Raw genomic sequence first — 22113 nt, forward strand, 5'->3', positions numbered from 1 at the left:
ATATTACAAAACTAAATTTAACTTTCTTGAAATGTGTATATGATTCAACATTACTAGTTATCTTACTGTCTATTTTATTTTTTTATTCATAAAAATTTGATGAGATTATTTTTAAATGTTATATCTCAATGACTATATTTTAACGGTTGTGTTCCAATCACAATATTTTAACGATCATATTCTAACGTTTATATTTTAACGATCATATTTCAACGGTTATATTTTTATTTTATGAATACATTTGATGAAACAATGAAACTCATCACCATTTTACTTTGAGTAATTCTATAAAAGTTGTTATATCTAACAACATATGACTTATAATTGAAATGTTTGATACAGAAAATGAAGAAAATGAAACTACAATAAATATTGTTGTAGCTTTTGTGGAAATCCGTTGACATAGGCTTCAAAATCATGAAACGCTAAGAAATTTATAGTAAGTAATGCATCATTGTATCATTGATCAGAACAAAGTTGAAGGTCATGATAGACTTTACTGCGGTTATTTCTCCAACAATCCTACATATTCCGAGTCATTTTTTTGTAAAAGTTTTCGAATGTGTGGTCACTATTTTCACGAATCCAAACAGTTGTGGAAGCGCCTGATCAATATTCAATTAAAAAGGGTAATGCTATAGGAGTGATATGAAGCTATTGACACTTAAAACAAAACAGCAAAAAGAAGTGATATAGAAGACTAGATCTAAGATCGCATCTTTCTTTCATTTCTTGGAGAGAATGCCTCGCGATGAAGAGAGGTTGATGAAAAATAATCCAATAATTCGCTTGAGAATCGTCATTCAAGATAATACAATTAGTAAACTTGAATGAATCTAAAAATCCAAAATGGATTGAATGAATTTAAGAACTGAAAAGTGCTAAAAGAAAATTTTGAATTTCATTTGGTAGTTTGATAACTCTTTTAATCAATCTAACTATAAAAATTCATAAGCTTTAACCTTAAAACAACTAGAAATGAAAAAAAAAAAACCATGATTTGGTTGTTACTGGCTATTATAAATCATATTCATATACATGATCAATAGTTGTGTTGTAATTTTGACATCCATGGGTAGCAAGCTACTATAATCTATATGCAGAGGGACGGATCTAAGGGGTCGGGAGGGAACTTGAGTACCCAATAATCATCGGAAAACACATAGCTATTGGAGCGCTCCTATCCGTAAATCCTGAATCCGTCACACAAACTCTACAAAGAGCAAGCCAAAAGTAATCTCTTCTTATCCCATTTAACATAGTTTCAAAATGAGCCTCTTGTATTTATCATGGTGAATTACTTGGAGATACACTTATACAAGCTTCTCTTCCAATGCACCAAACTCTGCTTCTACTTGGTGTTGCACTAACTGAGCTTCCTTTACCTTCTTCACTGTAAGAGAATCTGATATCCGAAGCGTAACTCGCATCGGAATCACGGTACTTCCCTTCCGTTTTGCTTATTTGATCAACTAGAGAGTGTGGTTTGTGTAGAACATGAAGTGGAGTTTCTAAAATTCCAGGGAAGCAACAGATTGCTAGAGGAGAATTCGGATTGCTCGAAGCGTCTTCCTGGAAAATGTCTCCCATCCTACACAATATGCTGAAAGCCAAGTTTCCGACAACTCTTGAGTATGCCTCTAAAATGGAATGTCCGACGTCCTACGTGATAAAAGGGAACGATAAGTTTGTTGAATTATAAGCTTAATGCTGATAAGTAAATGCCTAGTTATCGATTATCGAACTTACCTTTCCGTATTGTATTTTTGTAGCCTCAAGAAATGTGTGCGGGAGGTTCAAATATCGCGCCTTGACTTGCTGTACAAGGGCTTCTGCTCTCTCTAACAATGACTCGGTCTTCTCGAACTCGGACATTGTGTCTTTAACCAAGGACCATGATGTTCTAACCGGGGATTTACCGGTTGTTTGTGGGGTAATCTTCTCTTTCCATGCAATTATGGCACTCTCCAACTTGTTTATAACATCAACTGCACTATGTTCGGACTTTAAATCGAGAGCATTCAGCATATCGTCAGCTGTTTTCATGTCATCTGTCAAGATCTTGTGCATTTCTTCGCCAAGATTCGCCTTTCCGGACTGTAAACATGGGCAAAAGATATAAATCTTGTGCACCAAAGGTATCACTTCAATTCAAAAACAGAGAGAGTAGTATTAGTATACTTACCTTGTGTAATGCGTCCCTGATAATGTTCGGTACAGGCATTTCGAGCAAAACGTTTTCGTTGATCGATTTAGCAGCCTTGAAGACTTGGTAAACCACCTTACTCTTATTGAGCAAGTTCTTTCTTTCCGACTCAGAAAGGCCATTTTTGGGTACTTGTGGCAGTGGAAGCCACCATCTCTTACTTTGTTTACCACTTTTAGTCCTTCCTTCTGCACGGCTGCCTATTTCCGAGTACCAAAACTCGGTGTTCACCATCGAATCTAGTGTTTCCTGTAAGCAATTTAGAAATTAATGCAACACATGGAATGAGAATGACGCATCAGTTGAATAAATGTTAAGTTTTTAGGGAAAAAAACAAGGATAACCTACAAGAAGCATAGAATCTAACTTCTGAAGAGCTGGTAGATTCACATGGATATCCGCCCGAGTTTTCGGAGTCATTATCTGCTTCAAAATCAACATCAAAATCAAATCTTTGTTCAACAAATTGACTAAAATAAAACATTGTTTTGCTCCTCTGAGTCCAAGAAAACAAAACGTACCTCCACTGTTCGGCCATTTTCGCCGTTTTGCTTTGTAGGTACTAACTCAACCATATAGTTTGTAGGAGACAGAAACCAGTCCATTTCTCGTCGCCATTTGTTCTTGCTTTCTTGCGGCAGAGGCTCTAGTTTCCAAAGCTCCCCGAAAACAGAAGCTGCGTTAATCCACAAAAGTTGGAGTGAACTCAATATTCTAAAATCCATACAATGATGAATAACAAAGTAGAAAAATTGCTACTATACCTGCAAGATTTGATATACCATTTGATAATGATAGTGCCGCGGTGAGGCCATCTCGTCCTCCGGTTATATCTTCGCCTAATAACAGCTTGGCGAATGTTTCCTTCATGGTCTCAACATCTGAAAATTGAACAGAATAATCTGGTTTTGATTTGACATGAAAATGCTTGGGGCTTTCGGAGAGCTCCCAATCATCTGAATTCCGATCACCGCCCTTTTTCGTGTTGTTCAACCATTTAGAAGTAAATGATTTACTTGATGAACAGCTCAAGTCATCATCATAGTCCATGGAGTCACTCATACATCCATCTCCTTGGCTTGTTGTCCCAGTTCCACTTTCATTTTCATAAGATTGATTGCTTGCAATGCAACTCTCAAGGCCATTATATGTGATTACCCCTGAAATGAGTAAACATATAAACATGTCTTTAGTTCATCAAATCCTTCTACACAAAAGTCAAAATCACATAGTATCAACTATAAATGCCTCCTTGGATTGGGTTGAACTCAGAGATTTAATATGCGTTTAGGTTAAATTACACTTGTGGCCCCTCAACTTTGCCCTTATGTTCTTTATGATTTCTGAACTTCAAAACCGGACATAAAAGCCTCTGAAATTTTTTACCCTTAATTTTCTTTATTGCCCTTTTGATGGTTGACGATCTCAAAATAACATGGCGATCTCAAAATGAAAAAGTTTAAAAACTAAAATGTTAAGAACTACAACCATCTTTTTCGATTTTCCAAGTTATAATTTTAGGGAATTTCTCTCGCTAAACAACCATTTTCTCTCTCATAACCAAATAATATCGATCTCAAAACCAAAAATTTCAAGAATTAAAGTTGCTTAGAATACCATTTTTATCAGCTTAGGGTTAACTGTCAACAGTAAAAGGGGACTAGAGAGAAAGTAAAGGGCAAAATTTAGGTGCTTTTATGTTATGTTTTAAAGTTTAAGGATCATAACAAAAGTAAAGACAAAATTCAGGTACCATGGATGTAATTTACCCGAATTTATAAGCTATGCATTTTTTTGTTTGTATTTTATTTTATTTATTTATTTATTTATTTGGTTTAGAAGCTATCAAATTTGCAAAAGCTAGGTGTACTAGTAGCAATGTGGTCGGGTGCTTTCAGAAGTTATTTTATTTTTAATCTAGATACAGGTTTTTTTATTATTAAAATTTATCTAGATACAGATTTTTTTATTATTAAAAGTTAATCTAGATACAGATTTTTTTTTTCAGGAATTTTTTTTATTATTATTTTACGATAAAAAAAATAAAATAATGAGAACTCCTTTAGTAGTTATACTTAAATTTTACAATAATCGTTATCCAGGTCGCTTTCATATCGTTACAGACTTTTGTTTGTTGGATATACTTGGCTTTTTCAGAATCAACCCCACACAAAACAGAGTAACTTTTTTCCTTATAAAATACCGGAAAAAGTAAAAATGTCTAAAAGAAAAATTTTAAAAACAAATTCTGCTAGAATTTGGATATCTAGAATCATTGGAAATCATATTAAAAAATATATTGATAAAAAAAACTTATTTCTGTTAAAGATTCCTCAAAATTGAAGTCAAAGATTTCAGCTCCAGTCTTTTCACATTACATAAAAAATAAAAATAAAATGGTGTGCGTTTTGGTTAGTTTTTGAATCAAGGTCCAATTAGCTAGAATTCAAAATTTAAATTAGATGGAATTGTTAATAAATCCAAGTTAGCATGTTTATAATAGTGTTATGATAGTGATGTGATATGATCTATAAATATATATGTGGTCACATTTAATAGAGAGAGTGAGTGATATGTGTAAATGCAGAGGAATTATTGCAGAGGGAGGGAACATAAATTGTACATTTTTCATTCATAACTTGTGAATAATGCCATTGCATTTAACCTTTTCCTATCTGACATGCAATGAAGAAAATGACAGCACCAGCAACTGTGTGTATATATGAATTGTTTTGAAGTTTGTCCAATTTAGCATCTTTAACCTAGACATTTTAAAAATATTTTCCTTGGACTGAAAAAGTTTAATATATTCAAAATATATACAATATACTCCCATTTTTATTTTCTGCAAAATTATGACATCTAATTTTTCTTAATATACATATATATAAAAAATATAGAATTTTTTGGAATTATATGGTCACCAAAAGTTATGCACAACCAACATTTAATAATGTAAAAAATTGTGGTTTCAAAAAAAAAGTAAAAAATTATCGTAATATTTCTAAATATTGTAGGTCATTTTTGAATTATCATATTAATACCGTTGATATCATATTGAGTTTGTGCAATGTGTTTATAAGTCGCGTATACATCTATTAAGAATGACATGTTTTACAATGGAAGGACTCAATATGCAACTAATAATTGTAATTTGATTATATATTAATTTTAACATCTAAAAATATGAGAAAATATTATAATAATTTTAAATATTAATTTTGTTTCATTTTTGAGGTATCAAGTCAACTCTAATCTAATTCAAATATTTACATTCTAACTTCGTGCAATGACAGATTTAGAATTGACTGAGAGTATAATAATTTATAGGTGCTAAATTAATAGTTTTTAGTGTTTTTACACAAAATGAAAAAGTTTCATTAAAATTTCGGCATTACCGATGACCAGTGGGTGTTTAAACTCCCCCTAAACCCCTCTAATCGGTCCTTGATTCCGTATCAACCCAAAAATTACTTTTTAGCTGTTAAACTAAATTTAAAACACTAAAATTTTTCGATTTCATGTAATATGTAATATGATTGTGTGTAATTTTGACATCTCAACAGTAAATTAAAAAAAAAAATCCTAGTATATGAGTGGGTGGGTCATCTAGTCTGTGCCATTTATATATTGTAGACTTGTCATGGACAATGACCTCCATGTGAGTCTTATCTATATCACATGCTACTTATGGTCTAACACTCTTCAGCTTGTCCAAGTTGAGAAACTACACATTCTCTCTCTCATTTCAAACTCTATAGTCTACTACCTAAAACCTATCTTCTTAAAGTCATAATTGTTTAACATTTTAATCACTAAGATTTAGAAATCTATGAAAACCAAGACACAAGACACATGGTTTATGCAATCATCTTGAAAACTTCGGAAATTTTAATTTTAATTTTCTTCTTTCAATAATATATCCTCTTAAAATTCAACACCCCTTTTAAATTTTATTTATAAAAAAAAAAAAAAACTCTTAGCGCAAATAACGCAAGACGAATGATTTGTATAAGGACACATGGTCAAAAGAATTGAATTTTAAAATGTGGATCTAGCAGTCAAAGAGAGGGACATAAGGACATTTACTCCTCTGTAAGGGCATCATAAATGCCTTCTTCACACCTTATAAATAGAATCAAATATGGATGCAGAAGATCAGTATCAGAATGGGAGAACCTGATGGGTCCCTCTCTCTTACGGTTAAGTCATTTCATGGGTCCCTCTCTGTTTCTATCTTCTTCCCCATCTCTCATCTCATACTCAAAGTTTTTAAGATACTAATAAAGAAGCCCCCATTCTGTGACATGTTTGTCCAGAAAAATGTGAACAAATTTACTACCTACTCTGCATCTTATCAACTACTCCATAATGATACTAATTTCTACTAGTATTTTTGTTCACTCCATGTGTTGGTTAGGTCATTCCTAACAAATAAATGCCCATCTTTTTTAATATTTGGAATCTGGAGTACTATATATTTAAAAAAAACAAAGTTTTCCATTAAAAAAACAAAGTTTACCATCAACAACCTGAACTTAGCAGAAAAACCCTATCCGGATCCAGGATTTGAGGGAGGGGCAAATACCCCTAACGTTTTTGGGTCAAGAGCAATTTTACTCCTAATGTTTGTAGCCAAGAGCAATTTTACCTCTAACGTTGATAAATTGGATCAATTTCGGGCACTATTATTTCTCTAACTTACCCAATTTAGGGGTAAAACTGTTCTTGGCTTCCAACATTAGGGATAAAATTGCACCGTCTAAAGGGGAATGCCCCTTTGATCCCCTGCATCCGCCCCTAAAGTGTCTCATGAATTAACCCTTTAAATCTCAGTAGGCAAATTAGTATGCCACTCTAAGTAATTGCAGAGAGCTAGCTAACACTCTGAATTCAGAATGATAATCGTTTTTTTTCTTCTAAATTGAGAAGTTTCAACATCCTTAGGATATGAGAAGTTTCAACATCCTTAGACACATTCAATTGAAAATAATAGAAAATGTTAATTTAATATGAGAAAAAGAAATTTGTGTAATTAAGGATAAAAATAAATAAAATAGGGGAAGGAATGAAAATGTTTACCATCTTGCTCATCCAAGTCGATGCTAATTCCTCTGTCCCAGGTGCAGCAAGCCAGCGATCTTCTCCTCACCATCATTTGTCTTTTTCAACTTTTTTTCTCCCCCTTTCTCTTGTCTTTTTAGCTTTAATTCAATCTAAATATTCAAAAAGTCAATAATCATATCACCAGATACCTTGATTAATCAAAACATGCCAACAATAATTACTCAAAAGCACATAGTACTAAAAAGAATTACTATAATCAGATTTAATAAAAAGTATTCGATAATTGATTAAAATAAAAAATAATATAAAGGCTCGTCATAGAGAAGATAATTAGGATGAGGAAAGTGCAATGAAGTGATTGAGAAAGGGCATTAGGATTGGGCGAAAAGTTTTTGAATAGAAAAGAGCACTGCCATTTCTGACATAGCCATTGAAGATGCGTACATAACAGGTTAAAGCCTGGGGAAAGCATAGAAAAAGGAAAATCCTCACCTACCGTTCTCTATTTGCAGCATAGAAATTAATACAAAATCAAGCTGAAAATTAAATACGCAAACTAAATTCATCTGTTTGAAGGTACAAAATTCAAATTCAAATCCAAATTAGATTTTGAAACTAAGAATTAGAAAATGAATCAAATCAGATCATGTCCTCTAACGAAGAAACACTACTCTAGATCAACTAGAAAATCCACTCGCATTAACCAAAAATCATTGAGGGAAAAAATTGCAACGAGATGCTGAGATTGACGAATAGAGAAGGAAAATTATCAGAAAACATATAGAAATAAATGCGAAAGGAGGGGAAGAAGAAGAATGGAGAGAAACGCACCAGTATCAGTTGAACAGCAAAGGGAGAAGAAGTAGAGAAATGAGAAAAACGCAGGAAAAGTGATATTTTATTTATAGGGGAAATAAATAGTAGTAAGTAGTAAAAAGTTTATATAGAGGACAAAAGGAGAGAAATGAGAAAAGTTAAAGCATTTTTTCTAGGCTCCATTACAGTAATCAGGCGCTTTGTAATTGCTTCCAAATCCTAACGAAAGTGGGTCCGCCGATTTAGGGCATAGTATTTCTAGAGAAAAATGGAATTTTACTAAAGAATTCTCACCCAAAACGTTATAAAAAAAATATGTGGGTAACATGATCGCACACTTTATAATCACTTAGAATCGGTAGCTCTCATTAGAGTATGCAATATACGATTTGTTGATCGATTAACAGAATTGATACAATAGTTAATGATAATTGTATAAAAAGATTAATAATCAGAGATAAAATATAAAATATATCCCATCTATATTATGAAAATCATTGGTAAATGTTTGAGAATCGGATTTCAGGATAATATTTTTATAATTGTGTTTTTTTTTTCAATCAACTCAATGTTTTTCGCACATTAAGAGACTCGCTAATAAGGGGGTCTATGGAACAGGATAAAAGCCCAGCTGGCGCAGCGATCAGATTACTAGAATTATCTACAATAACAAAACCAAAACTAGTAGTGCATCGAGTAAGGAAAATCACAGCATTGTATTACACTTCAAACTACCAGGTGAAGGCAGACACCACTTTGCAGCTGCACGAGCAGTCAGAGAAGATGGACTAGCAGGCGTCGAACATAACTGAGCTTGGTTCCAGCTCGAAAACAGAGCAGTAGCTTGACTGAAAATCAGACCAACTGAGACGTTCTTATCGTTCCAAATCATATTGTTTCGTTAAGACCAGATGTTCCATAAAATCATAGTTGCTAAGCAAATGAGGTTGGAGTTTTTAGAACTAATAATATAAGCCCATAAATCGTAAAAGAAACTGAATGAGTCACTAACATCTTCAATCTCTCGAGTTTTTAGAACTAATAATATAAGCCCATAAATCGTAAAAGAAACTGAATGAGTCACTAACATCTTCAATCTCTCAAAAACTCCAAACTTGACGAGTATTAATACAACCAACGAAAGCATGAAACGAATCTTTTTCAGCACAAGAACAAAGCGGACAATTGTGACAATTGGAACATAATATCGATGAAGAGTATAAAGGATAAGAAACACCCAAAATCCATATTGTTCAGACTATGGAATTTCTAAATAGAGTTCTTACAAAACCACCAAAGATTTATAGAGAATTAAAAATCGAACGTTTATATACTGAACGTTTATAAATTGAATATCTATTGGATACCTAATAAAAAAAGGAATGTGCTTTTAGAAGGATGGACCAAATATCCAATCTTGGTGAGGATGATCCAACTAATCATTGTCTAAGTCGAATCTTCATAATCCAGTCTCAAAATATCTGCATTCATCGTCAGAAGTCCCTTATAAACCTAATCTGTTATTTTAAAACTAATACAGACTCTTTCAGTTTTCAAGAAAGACCGTCTTCTTTAAGAATGTTATACATCCTCTCGAACTGTGACACATGTTGTATCGTGTACTCGGGGAATACAAACCCTTTTTATTGACAATACGACTGTCCACTCTTACATAAATGGTTTGTTGTTGTTGTTTGTCATTAACTGGTTGATTAGTAGCGTTTGGTAAAATTGTGATTAATTGTTGCTGTTAGTATATAAAATTACTAATATGTGCATACTAACAAATAAATATAGAAATAAGGTTCAAATATACACCTAACTTTGATAGTCAGAAGCACTTTTACCTCTAACGTTTAAAATTGTGCAGTTTTATCCGTAACATTGGTAGTCAATAGCAATTTTTCTCCTAACGTTGACAAGTTGAGTCAATTTAAGGTATTATTATAAAGGAAAAAGTACAAAAATAAACCTTGTGGTTTGGCCCATTTTCGAACTGCACCCCTGTGGTTTAAAAGTTTGCAAGTTGGTGCCATAAACTTCATTCCGTTAGCAAAGAGGGGTATTTCAAGGAAACGGCGTTAGAAGTGATGAGTTAGCAAAAAAGGCACGTGACATGCTGGGGGCATTTTCGGAAAACAAGAGATGGAGTGGTAAATGAAAAGTCTTTAATTCCTCGGGCATTTCCATCTTAACTGTCATCCCTAACCTTTTCTTATTCTGAAACCTTTCATCTTCAAGCTTCCATCACATTTAAAGAACCAAACGAATTTGAAAAACGTAATTCTTTCAACCTCCACATCGCAGACGAACCATCTTTACGAAGAAGAACATGGTGGTTGTGTAAGAAAAGCGAGGATACTGGTTCAGCTTACTCTGTTTTACCAGGTTCGAACGCTTACTCTGTTTATTTTTTATTCTTTCTACTTCGTAATGATTGTTTTGCATGTTCGGTGTTATAGATACAAATGGGTTTCAAAAGGGGGGGAAATGGGTTTTGCAGAGTGATATAATGGGTTTTGAACAGTGATTAAGTAGGTTACGCAATGTAAAATTATTGTCGTTTGAACTCCTTTTGCTAAATGTTGTTTTTAACTATCGATTGAACCTATGTTTACCGTTTCAATCGATTAATCGCTTATTTTTGTTTTTCGTTTCAAACGCGATGTTGTTTTGTTTATCTTTTACCGCGTTGATCGTTTCTATACTGTTGCTTAATCGATTGAACATGTGTTTATCATTTCAATACGTTTGATTATCGTTTCAATACTTTTGCTTATCGTATATCATGTTTATCGTTTACCATGTTTAATGTCTTATTGAATAAGTGCTTCTTTGATCTTTCTATTTCACTCTGTTAACAAGCAATTGCTGTTTAATGTTAGTTTATGTTTGTATAGCTCTGTTTGGATATGTGATTATTTGTTTATGTTTACTCATTTTGACCAACTGCTTGTTTGCCTGTTGCTGAGTTATTTGGTTAATGTTGGTCTTGGTTAATGTCTTTATGGATAATTGCAATTGTGGTTTAAAAATCATGTTTATTTCGTATAGGTGGTGATAATGTTTGAGTATGTCAAGTTAGTCATACATCATGGAGGCAAATGGGACATTACAGAGGATGATATGGTCTACAATGGGTGTAGTATTAAGATAATAGAGGAGACGGACGTGGACTACTTGTCATTATTTGAACTACAAAGTATTGGGTTTGAGCTGGGTTATGCAAATTGTTGTCAGATATGGTTTAAGATATGGGGACTGCGAGGTGAGATAGCGTATGAGGAAATAACATCGGACAAAGACATATTCAACATATTTGATTACAATAAGCCGCTTAAGACGTACGATCTGTTCTACCAAGAAGTAGTGCCTGTTGCAGTTGTCAATGAAAACCAACCAGCCCCACAGCCAAACAATCCAGAGCCACAATCACCACCACCTATGCAAACTGAACCACAATCACCCCCACCAATGCAAACTGAGCCACAATCACCCCCACCTATGCAAACTGAACCACAATCACCACCACCTTTTGAAACTGAACCACAATCGCCCCCACCAATGCAAACTGAGCCACAATCACCCCCACCTATGCAAACTGAACCACAATCACCTATGCAAACTGAACAGCAATCACCATTTCATCAACAGACACAATATGAAGAGCCATAAACACCAATCCAGACTCAAACTGAACCACAATCACCAATTGGGACTCATCAATCACCACCACCTTTTGATGAGCCACATGAAGATCAATCTGAGCAATCAAACAATGATGCTAGCACTAGGGAAGATGATTCCGATGATGACAACTATGACTATACGAGGGATGAGTTTGATAGTGACAACACTGATGTTGAATTGGACTTGAGTGAAGAGTTTGTGGATCTGGAGGGGAGTGATGATGACATATTCCAAAACTACACAACAAATGTTGATAGAGCAGAGGGAGATCGACAAGAAGGTGATAGTCAAACTGGAGCTGAACCTGCCCTGAATGAAGAAGACTTTAGAGAATTCAATGAGAGCCCGTGTGATGAAGATGACTTGCATAGCTTGAGTGACTCTTCTGATGATGGTAACCCTAACTTTGAAGAATTTAATGAAGTCACAGGGATGGCAGATCCTAAGTTATCTTTGGGTATGAGGTTCTCGAATGTTTATGTGTTTAGGAAGGCACTGAAGGAGTGGGCAGTGAAGCAAGGATTTGATTATAAGTTGAGCAGGAATATTAAAACAACTGTGACTGCCATACGCAAGTAGAAATGTGGTTTTAAGGTACATGCATCTTCAATGAGAAGGATAAGGACATTCTAGATAAAAACTTTCAAGCCAAAACACGAGTGTCCAAGGGACAATGTCAATCGATTGGTTGGGTCAGCTTACATTGCTGAAAAGTATATGTCAGATTTGCGGGAAAATAAAGACTGGAGCATGGAGGCAATGCAGATGAAGATCCAGAGGGAGTTAGGAACTAAAGTTAGACCTTCTAAATGCTATAGGGCAAGGAGAAGGGCCGCAAAACACTTTGAAGGTGACCTTACATTGCAGTATAAGCGGCTGTAAAGCTTGATCAAAATTCAGACAGAGCTGCAGTTTTTGAAACACACAGGTGAAGCAAGTTCATCAAATGCTATACCTAGGGAGATTGTTGTTTTTCAGTACATGTATGTGCGGTTTACAACTCAAAAACAAGGGTATTTTGCTGGAATGAGGCCATTAATTGGTCTGGATGGATGCTTTCTCAAATCACCAATGGGTGGCCAACTGTTGTGTGCTGTTGCTAGAGATGGTAATGAGAACATGTTCCCAATAGCTATTGCATGTGTGGACATAGAGTGCAAAGCCTCTTGGCAATGGTTTTTGGAGTTATTGGTTTCTGATTTTGGTACACCACAGGAGACCAAATGGGTCTTCATGTCAGACCAGCAAAAGGTACGTCTTTAAATTTGATTCACTATTGCAATTAATTAGATATTAGTGTTCAGGGGCGGATTTAGGGGGGGTCAAAGGGGGCATTTGCCCCCCCTTCATCTGAAAAAAAAAATTACCAAAACGACGTCGTTTTGGTTTATTGTTTATTTCACAAACACCACTAAAACGCAGCGCATGATTTTATAAACATCACAAAAAAAGACATCGCCTACTCCCAAGGATTTCGCCTCTTCTCTTCCTCACGTTCTTTCCTTTCCTTCCTTCTAGCGAGAGACTCCAGCGCAACCCTCCTCCATCCATCCAGCAGCAGCAGCAGCAGCGCCGGCGGCAGCGTCTCGACGCCTCCTCCTCTCCTCCTCTCTGTCCGACCAGCGGCCGCCATCTCCAAAAACAGGTTAGTTTATTTTTTTTTATCCTTTAATTTAAATTTTTGGTTAAATTAAATGTTAGGTTAAATTAATTTTAGGTTATGGATATTGTCAATTAGTTAGTTTGTTCTTAATTTGTTATTCTTAATTGTTAGTTAGTTTGATGGTTAGTTTGTTCTTAATTTTAGGTTAATGTATATTGGTTGATAGATTGTTCTTAATTTTAGTTTATTCTTAATTGATATCAATGTTAGGGGTAAAATTGATGCAAAATTGCAAAATTGATATGCAATTGGTGGAAAATAAAGAAAAAAATAACTATATTTTATAATAGTGTCTGAAATTGATCCAATTTATCAACGTTAGGGATAAAATTGCTCTTGACTACAAAAATTAGAGGTAAACTTGCACCACTTTAGATGTTAGGGGTAAAATTGCAGCTGACCCAAAACGTTAAGGATATTTGATGCGTAACAACCCGAGAATCCCGGAAATAGATGAACGATTTTGCATTTTTCGTCACCAAAAATTGAACAAATTTATATTTTTTGTCTAAAAATTTTTTACGTAGAATTTTGCCCCCCGCTTCCTCAAATCCTGGATTCGCCACTGTTAGTGTTTAATGTCATTTATTGAATCTGATTACTTTTGTTTGTGTGCTGTTTGGTCAATATTAGGGGTTGGTAGAGGCAATGAACACAGTCATGCCAAGTATAGAGCACAAGTTTTGTGTAAGGCATATGTGGGAGAACATGAAGTTGCAATTCAAAGGGACAGAATACAAGAATCTATTGTGGAGGGCAGCAGGAGCTGGAACTGAACGTTCATGGGAATTCCATATGCAAGCAATCAAGAATCTTGACGAGTCTGCTTACAATTGGGTTATGAAGCATGATCCAAAGACATGGGCATGATGTCATTTCTCTATTCACACGAAATCGGATGCGTTGCAGAATAACATATGTGAGTCATTCAATGCATATATCAAGTTAGCTAGGAACTTACCTGTTCTTGCTATGTTTGAGTGGATAAGAAAAAGGATTATGAAGAGATACCATATTAAGTCAGAAGGGATGAAAAGGTACAAGGGGGATATTTGCCCTGCATATCAAGAGCAATTGGAAAAGTTGAAGATTCAGGCTAGGAACTGTTTCTGTACTGCAGCGGGTCAAGATAAATACTCTATGGATTGTTATGACACCACATCTGTTGTGGATTTGGGAGCTAGGACGTGCAGTTGTAGGTTGTGGCAATTGTCAGGAGTGCCTTGCAAACATGCTATCTCTGCCATATATACTAATAGAGAGAAGCCTGAAGCTTATGTTGATAGATACTTCTCCAAGGATGTCTACTTAGGAGTGTATAGTCATGTAATTAATCCTATCCCTAGTCCTGAAGAGTGGGTGAGAACTAAATTACCAGACATACATCCATGGGTTGTTAAGAAACCATCAGGGCGACCCAAAAAGAAGAGGAACAGGCAAGCAGATGAGCCACGCAACCCATTCGAAGTTACAAGGGCTCGTGGTAAAATTCTATGTGGTAGATGCTAGATGGAAGGGCATAATTCTAGGGGATGTAAGGCAGCCATTACCGGAGAGACAGCTTGGCAGAGACGACTCCGAAAAGAGAGAAATAAACGTTTGGGTAATACCGGAGAGGTATGTGCATATAAATGTGTTTGTGTGGTTTATATGATGTATTTATGAGTTCATTGCTTATATGGTTTAAATGGTGAATTTATGAGTTCATCTGTTATGTGGTTTAATTGGTGAATTTATGAGTTCATTGATAAGTGGTTTATATGGTGTATTTATGAGTTCATTGCTTATATGATTTAAATGGTGAATTTAGGAGTTCATCTGAAATGTGGTTTAATTGGTGAATTTATGAGTTCATTGCTAAGTGGTTTATATGGTGAATTTATGAGTTGATTGATATGTATATTTACAAGGTATCTCCATTAAGGAGGAGAGGCAGACCTAGGAGGAACCCAACTGCAACTGGCCAATCTTCACAGGCAGCTCCAACTGCAACAGACCATGCTTCACAGCCAAATCCAACTGCAACAGGCCATGCTTCACAGCCATCACAAACTACAATAGGCCAAGCTTCACATGCAACTCCAACTGCAACAGGCCAAGCTTCGCAGCCAGCTCCAACTGCAACAGGCCAAGCTTCACAGCCAGCTCCAAACGCATGGCAGTCTTCACATCCAGCACGTACCATAAGGCATTCCTCACAGCCAACTCCTACCACAAGGCATTCCTCGCAGCAAACGACAAGTGTGTTCAGAAACTTCAGAAGGGCAAGTGAATTACTGGGCATTGCCAATGCTAGCGGACAGAAGAAACAAAAGACCAAGAAAAATTAGACCGTTATAGGATATGATGTTTTGTTAGATTTTGTAGCTAGTTTCTAGCTATTTTGGTTCCAATGTAGACAGTTTTTTGTTTTGTAACCCAACTGCATACTTTGCTATGTTTAGCATGCTTGAATTTTGGACAAAGTCGCATGTATTGCGTAGTACCCATTTTTTGTTATGTTGGAGTAATGCAAATGGTCATTTCGTATCTTAATTGTGATGGATATTTGCTCTGTTTTTTGGACGAGGCTAAATTGCACAAAGCTATGCACAAAGCTACTTGTCCGAATTGTAATTGCACAAAAATAAACCTATGCACAAAGCAGATAAATTGCACAACAATAACCATGCGCATAAGCTGGACATTAACACACCGCTTGCACAAAAATAAACCTATGCACAAAGCCATGACCACAAGGTGGACATTAACCATTACCAACAAAAGCCATTAGTCACAAATGTAATTGCACAAAAATAAACCTATGCACAAAGCCATGACCACGAGGTGGACATTAACCATTACCAACAAAAGCCAATAGTCACAAATGTAATTACACAAAGCTGAACATAACCATTATAAAAATTCAGATTCAAAACACAAATGTAATTGCATATTGTTTAAAACACTAAACTTTTAGCCTGACAACTTCTTCATCACCTCCACCCTTTAAATATTAACACCTAACACAATTGCTACTACAAAAATTACTAAAATGAAATATCCACTAAACTTCAAGCTGTTGACTACATCAAATTTTCTTTTCCTTGTAAACTCCAACTTCAGTGCCTCTGTTTCCTCAATCTTCGCCTGCAACTCTTTCTCCATTTTATGATTTAGAACCTTACACCTATTGAGTTCCACCTCCATCTCCACCACCCTTGCGTAAGCTTCTTCCATCTGTTCCTCACATTCCTTCATTTTTTGCTTCAGCTGCTGAATAACCTCCCTCCCTCTGTCACATATTGGATGATCTAACTATACGAAATAATCACATTTCGCTTGTTTCCTGTATCTGCCACAACCAACAAATCTTCGACCAAAATTAGCATTAGTTGAAGCTGTTCGAACAGGGGATATCAAGCCACATCGACATTTCATTAAAGTCTCAGTGTCTGTTCTGCTACCCAAAGACGAGTCAACGCTTGAAGCCATTTCAGACTACCGATTACACGCACCAATTCAAAGAACGTATCAATCGTAACCCAGAAGAAGTTGAGAAGAAATCACCAAGAAGTTAAATTAGGGTTGAGAAGAAATTACGAAGCAGTTAAATTAGGGTTTAGCAAACATACCAGTTCGTCCCAACTTCTCCAGATGATTTCAGCAGTAGAATCGACTCCGTTGTTTCGTGCTTTCTTGCTTTTCAATTTAGGGATTTCACAGACTTGGATTTAGGGATTCGATTTTCATAAATTGGGGGTTTATTATTGTAATCTCGTGTATTTATAAGAGTTAGCCATCTTTTGTCTTCCGAAAATGCCCCCAGCAGTCACATGCCTTTTTTTTACCAGCTCATCACTTCTAACGCCGTTTCCTTGAAATACCCCTCTTTGCTAACAGAATGAAGTTCATGGCACCAACTTGCAAACTTTTAAACCACAGGGGTGCAGTTCGAAAATGGACCAAACCACAAGGTTTATTTTTGTACTTTTCCCTATTATAAAACACAAGTATTTTGTTTCTGATTCAACACCAATTGCATATCAGTTGGTTCTAAAACATTTCAAATTTTTATGATTTAGAGGGTGTTTGTTTCAGTTTTTCGGATGAACGTTTAGCGTTTCACTCCAAACCGTATGAAATATAGCGTTTGGTTAGGTTTATATAACCGCAGTGTTTAGCATTTTTTCTGGAAACTGCAGCGTTCTGTAGCGTTTCACGAAAAACTCATATTTGGAACTTTTCATAAACAGTTGTTTGTAGTTATTTGTTATTGACAACATTATTCTTCTTATTCCACAAAATATGTTTATTCTTTAATATTATTTATATTTCTACAACATAATTACCGGAACAATAAGGTTTTGTTTAGTTCAATAAATTTTTTATACAGATTATTTTTATTAATTTGTGTAACACTTTATTTTATTTTATAATAGGATAAGGTGTAAAAATACCCCTAACATTTATAGCTAGGAGCAATTCTACCCTTAACGTCTAAAATGGTGTAATTATACCCTTAATGTTGGCAACCAAAAGCAATTTTACCCCTAACATTGACAAGTTGGGTCAATTTCAGATATAATTAGACGTGAAATATTTTTTTAAGAAAATTAAAAAAATATATTGTCTTTCGTATGGGTTGGACAAAAAAATTCAACTATTTCGTCAAATTTATAAATATTAATTTTTAATTTTATTATTAAATCACAACAAAATATGAAATCTCTTTTTTAGAACTACTGGTATGTACAATTTATGTAGAATATGAAATAAAATATCTATGTTTTCTAATAATATCTGAAATCGACCCAACTTGCCAATGTTAGGCGTAAAATTGCTCTTAGCTGCTAGCGTTATGAGTAAAATTGTACAATTTTAGACGTTAAGAGTAAAGTTATTCATAGTTCTAAACGTTATGAGCATTTTTTCATATTTTTTCTTTTATAATTTCATCGTTGATTAATTTAAAACATGCCCATTTTTGACATTTTAAATCCAAACAGCAACAGTTCAATATAATTTTACCAAACACTAGTAATTAAACAACTAATAACAAACAGTTAACAGCAACAGCTAACAGTTTACTGCAACTGCAAACAGCTAACAGCAACCGCAACCGCTATTAGCTAACAGTTGAACCAAACAAGCTCTTAATAGTAGAATTAGAGATTAATATTTTTTAAATTCGATGAAATATTTGAATTTTTTTTTGTACAACTCGTACAAAATATAGTATAATTTACTATTTTTTAAAGTTTTCACATCTATTTAATATGTTTTTGATCTATTACTATAATGAGTGAGAAAATGACTCATATGTGAAGTGCAGATGAAAATATTAATGATTGAAAAATTTGATAAATTATTTGTTAAATTGACTCAAACTTACCTATTTCAGGTAAATTTGTTCTTTGCTGCTAACAATATAGATAAAATTGCACTATTTTAAACGTTAAAGATAAAATTACTCTTAAGTATCAACGTTGAAAGTATTTTTACACATGATCTCATAAATATATATATAAAAAAAATTCAATTGCTAAGACAAAAAAAAACTGTTAATTAGCAAAACCCAAATAATTTGTTATAAATGTAATGGAAGTTTGAATTTTGAAATTAAAGAGAAGTGAAAATTGATGACATCCCATAAAATAAGAAGCAAGAAAAAAGGCGGTAGAAGTGGAAAGTGTCTCCTTTGTGCTTCTCAAACATTAAGGAGCGGCTGTCTCCTGTTCTTATAACTGTGTGGATACAAACTCCACTTTTACTTCTCAATTCCACCATTTTCTAATCAATTCATTCTACCAATCAATCACATCAATTTCTCTCTTTAAAATCTAGGGAATTTTGATTTCTTTCCATGTTTATATATTTTAGCTCCTTATCTTTCAATGGCTTGGGAAGTTACAGAGAAGTGGAGTGGGAAAAATTCATCATCTGAACTTTCAAATTGTCTCGACTGTCCTCTGAACTTGCATAAAATGTTCAGTTAGTTTCCGAAACTTGTGTAAAATCTAATTAATTGATCACTCGGAAGATGTATTCCACGCGTCTTATAATGTTATTACATAATTCAAGAATAGATTAAAAATGAAGTGATTACTAGCTCAATTATAAAATTTGTCTTCTTTAATATTACAACCGCATTACTCTAATCTTGGTTGTTTTATTTTTTTAAGACGCGTGTAATACATCTTTCATATTTAACTTATTTTTTTGCAACCGAGTTATCAATTGATTACATTTTACGCAAGTTTATGGGATTAACTGAACATTTTATACAGGTTCAGTAAGCTGTCGAGACACTTTGAAAGTTCAGACGGTCAATTGAATTTTTTTAGACAAGTTCATGAATCAAATAATGCATTAAGCCTAATTTCTACAACTATTAATAGATCATTTAATAGTACTTTTAAACCTCACTTGACCATTAAAACACTCAAATAAACATAAAAATCCAACTCAACGATAGGTTTCAATAATATTTAACCCTCATATACTCAGTTTAGTTAGGTTTAGCTCTCATTAACATCGATCTGATAACGAGTTAAACTTTACATCAAACGCTTTATAAACTCGTAATTGAACTGAATGCTACTGAACTTAACTTAACTTAATTTACTTATATTGAAATTAAATCAAGAGAAACACGACTAAGTATTTTCAATTTCAAACACCATCAAAGCTTATGATATTTTTCAATTTCAATATTTTACGTCTTAACGCATCCATTAATTAATTCTCATAGTTTTTATGAAATTAATTAGAATTTCGTTGATTTTGTCCTTTTCGACCATCACATACTTCAAATTGGAAGCTACTATTACAATTTACTTTTCAATCCAACCTTTATGAAATAGTTTAATTTAGAATTCACATGTTTGATGTTTCATTCAAAAAATCCTCCGTAGGTTTGGATTTTCCTTTAATAAAAAATAGTTAATTTCAAATAAATATCCGGTGGTTTTACATTTTTTAGATCGATATCTCTGGTTGGTAAAATTTTTATTTTTTCAAATTTGGCCGATTACGATCTTAAAATGAAAATTTTTAAGAATTAAAGTTGTTTAGTATTATATTTACTATGGAACCACATTTTTTATTTTTCAAAATCATTATTTTTGGAGTTTTCTCTCTCTAAACATTAATTTTCTCTCTCATAAAACAACAACACATAAATGACATCAAAACTAAAAAGTTGAAGAATTAAAATTGCTTAAAATATAATTTCATTCTTAAAAAATTTCATTTTGAGATCGTTATCGGTCAAATTTGAAAATATAAATTTTTTACCAACTACAGATATCAATCTAAAAACAAAAGCCACCAGGTTTTATTTAAAATTAACTCTAAAAATAAAAGATTCAACCACATTTCAAATTGCATTTTTTATAGATCACAAATAAATTGTAAAGCATAAATTTTAAATTGTAAGAAAAATAATACAATTTCAGACGTTAAATTAGATAAACTACACATATGATAATTGATACATGACAATTTCATATGAACTTATAATTGATACATGACTAAATATGTTAAAGTTGAAAGATCATAATGTTTAATTTACAAATTGAAAATTTTAAAGGGCTCTTAATTTTTCAACTTTTATCTATAAAATATTAAAAGTGGAGATAAGGTTTACAAATACTAGGGATGCAAGTGGAGCGTCCCCGTCTCCGTCGGTGATCCGCCCCGACGGGGATGAGAAATCACCGATAAGAATCCTATAGAACGGTGATGACCTGCGAGGCTAAACCGGGTCATATTCATTTCGCAGGCCCAGCCCATACTTAGACCTATGGTCTAAGATCGGATGGGACCCGAATAAAGGAAGCGGGCGCAGCGAGTAACCGCCCCGAATGGGACCCGAATAAGCGGAAACGGGCGAAGCGAGTAACCGCCCCGAATTCCTAAACGGAGCATCAAGACTCCCACTCAGAACCACGTTCGTTGCCATGAAAGCCACGAAAGGGACATGGCCTAAAAAGGGGGAACCGTCCTCAGAACGTGGCCCACTAAGGAGTAACCGCCCTCGGCGGTTACCTAAAAAACACCTATAAAAGGCCTTAAGAACGAGGGAAAAAGGTGCGCTCACAATTTTCCTCGCAATACTATTGTCAAATTACCAACCTTCTTACAAAAACTGACTTGATCGTCGGAGAGTTTTTCCGTAGATCCTGTCTCCGGTTCTGTTTTGCAGGTAACTCTGGCAGAGAATATCAAATCGGATACGGCAAGTTATCATTGGTGCGGTGAAGGTGGACCTTTTTTTACCAACATTTGGTTAAAGGTACGCGAAGAACATGTCAGAACCATCACGAACGACCGGCGGTACCACTAGATCAACCAGTATGAACTCCAGGGGACCACGGATTGCGAATTCGCAACCTGCAAGTACACAGCCTGTGGTGCCTAGCTCATCGGGTCCTTCGGGACAATTGAGTCCCTTATTGGAATTCCAAGTGCAAACTGAGATGGAAATGTCCAATAGTGATTTCGTGCAGATGGCAGGACAAGTCTTGGCTTCGAACATGAGCCAGGCGGCTGGAGATCGAATGATTAATTTACTAACTGCCCTCGCCGAACACAATACCGCCGTGGCAGCTGCTCCTCAAGAACCTGTGGTTATCTCAACACAATCATCGATTATCCCTGTCATATCGGCCCTCCCGCAGCCATCTCA

At 34.6% G+C, this 22113-nt stretch overlaps 1 protein-coding gene across 2 annotated transcripts; it reads right to left on the minus strand.

Annotated features, from left to right (window-relative positions):
- Positions 1–964: 964 nt before the first annotated feature.
- Positions 965–8238, minus strand: LOC136234185 (rop guanine nucleotide exchange factor 14). Of its 2 annotated transcripts, XM_066023973.1 has the most exons (8): positions 8105–8238; positions 7289–7422; positions 2971–3366; positions 2728–2882; positions 2555–2629; positions 2186–2455; positions 1750–2097; positions 965–1662 (listed from the first exon to the last, which is right to left on the minus strand). In XM_066023973.1, the coding sequence occupies exons 2-8, from the start codon at positions 7362–7364 to the stop codon at positions 1288–1290; spliced, it is 1695 nt and encodes a 564-aa protein (XP_065880045.1). In that variant the 5' UTR covers positions 7365–7422; positions 8105–8238; the 3' UTR covers positions 965–1287. The 2 variants fall into 2 exon arrangements, with proteins under 2 accessions (XP_065880045.1, XP_065880046.1); XM_066023974.1 differs by lacking the exon at positions 8105–8238 and having other exon boundaries at positions 7289–7866.
- Between the last annotated feature and the right edge of the window lie 13875 nt (positions 8239–22113).

Source organism: Euphorbia lathyris, chromosome 6 (assembly GCF_963576675.1).
Source record: "Euphorbia lathyris chromosome 6, ddEupLath1.1, whole genome shotgun sequence".
Classification (NCBI taxonomy): domain Eukaryota; kingdom Viridiplantae; phylum Streptophyta; class Magnoliopsida; order Malpighiales; family Euphorbiaceae; genus Euphorbia; species Euphorbia lathyris.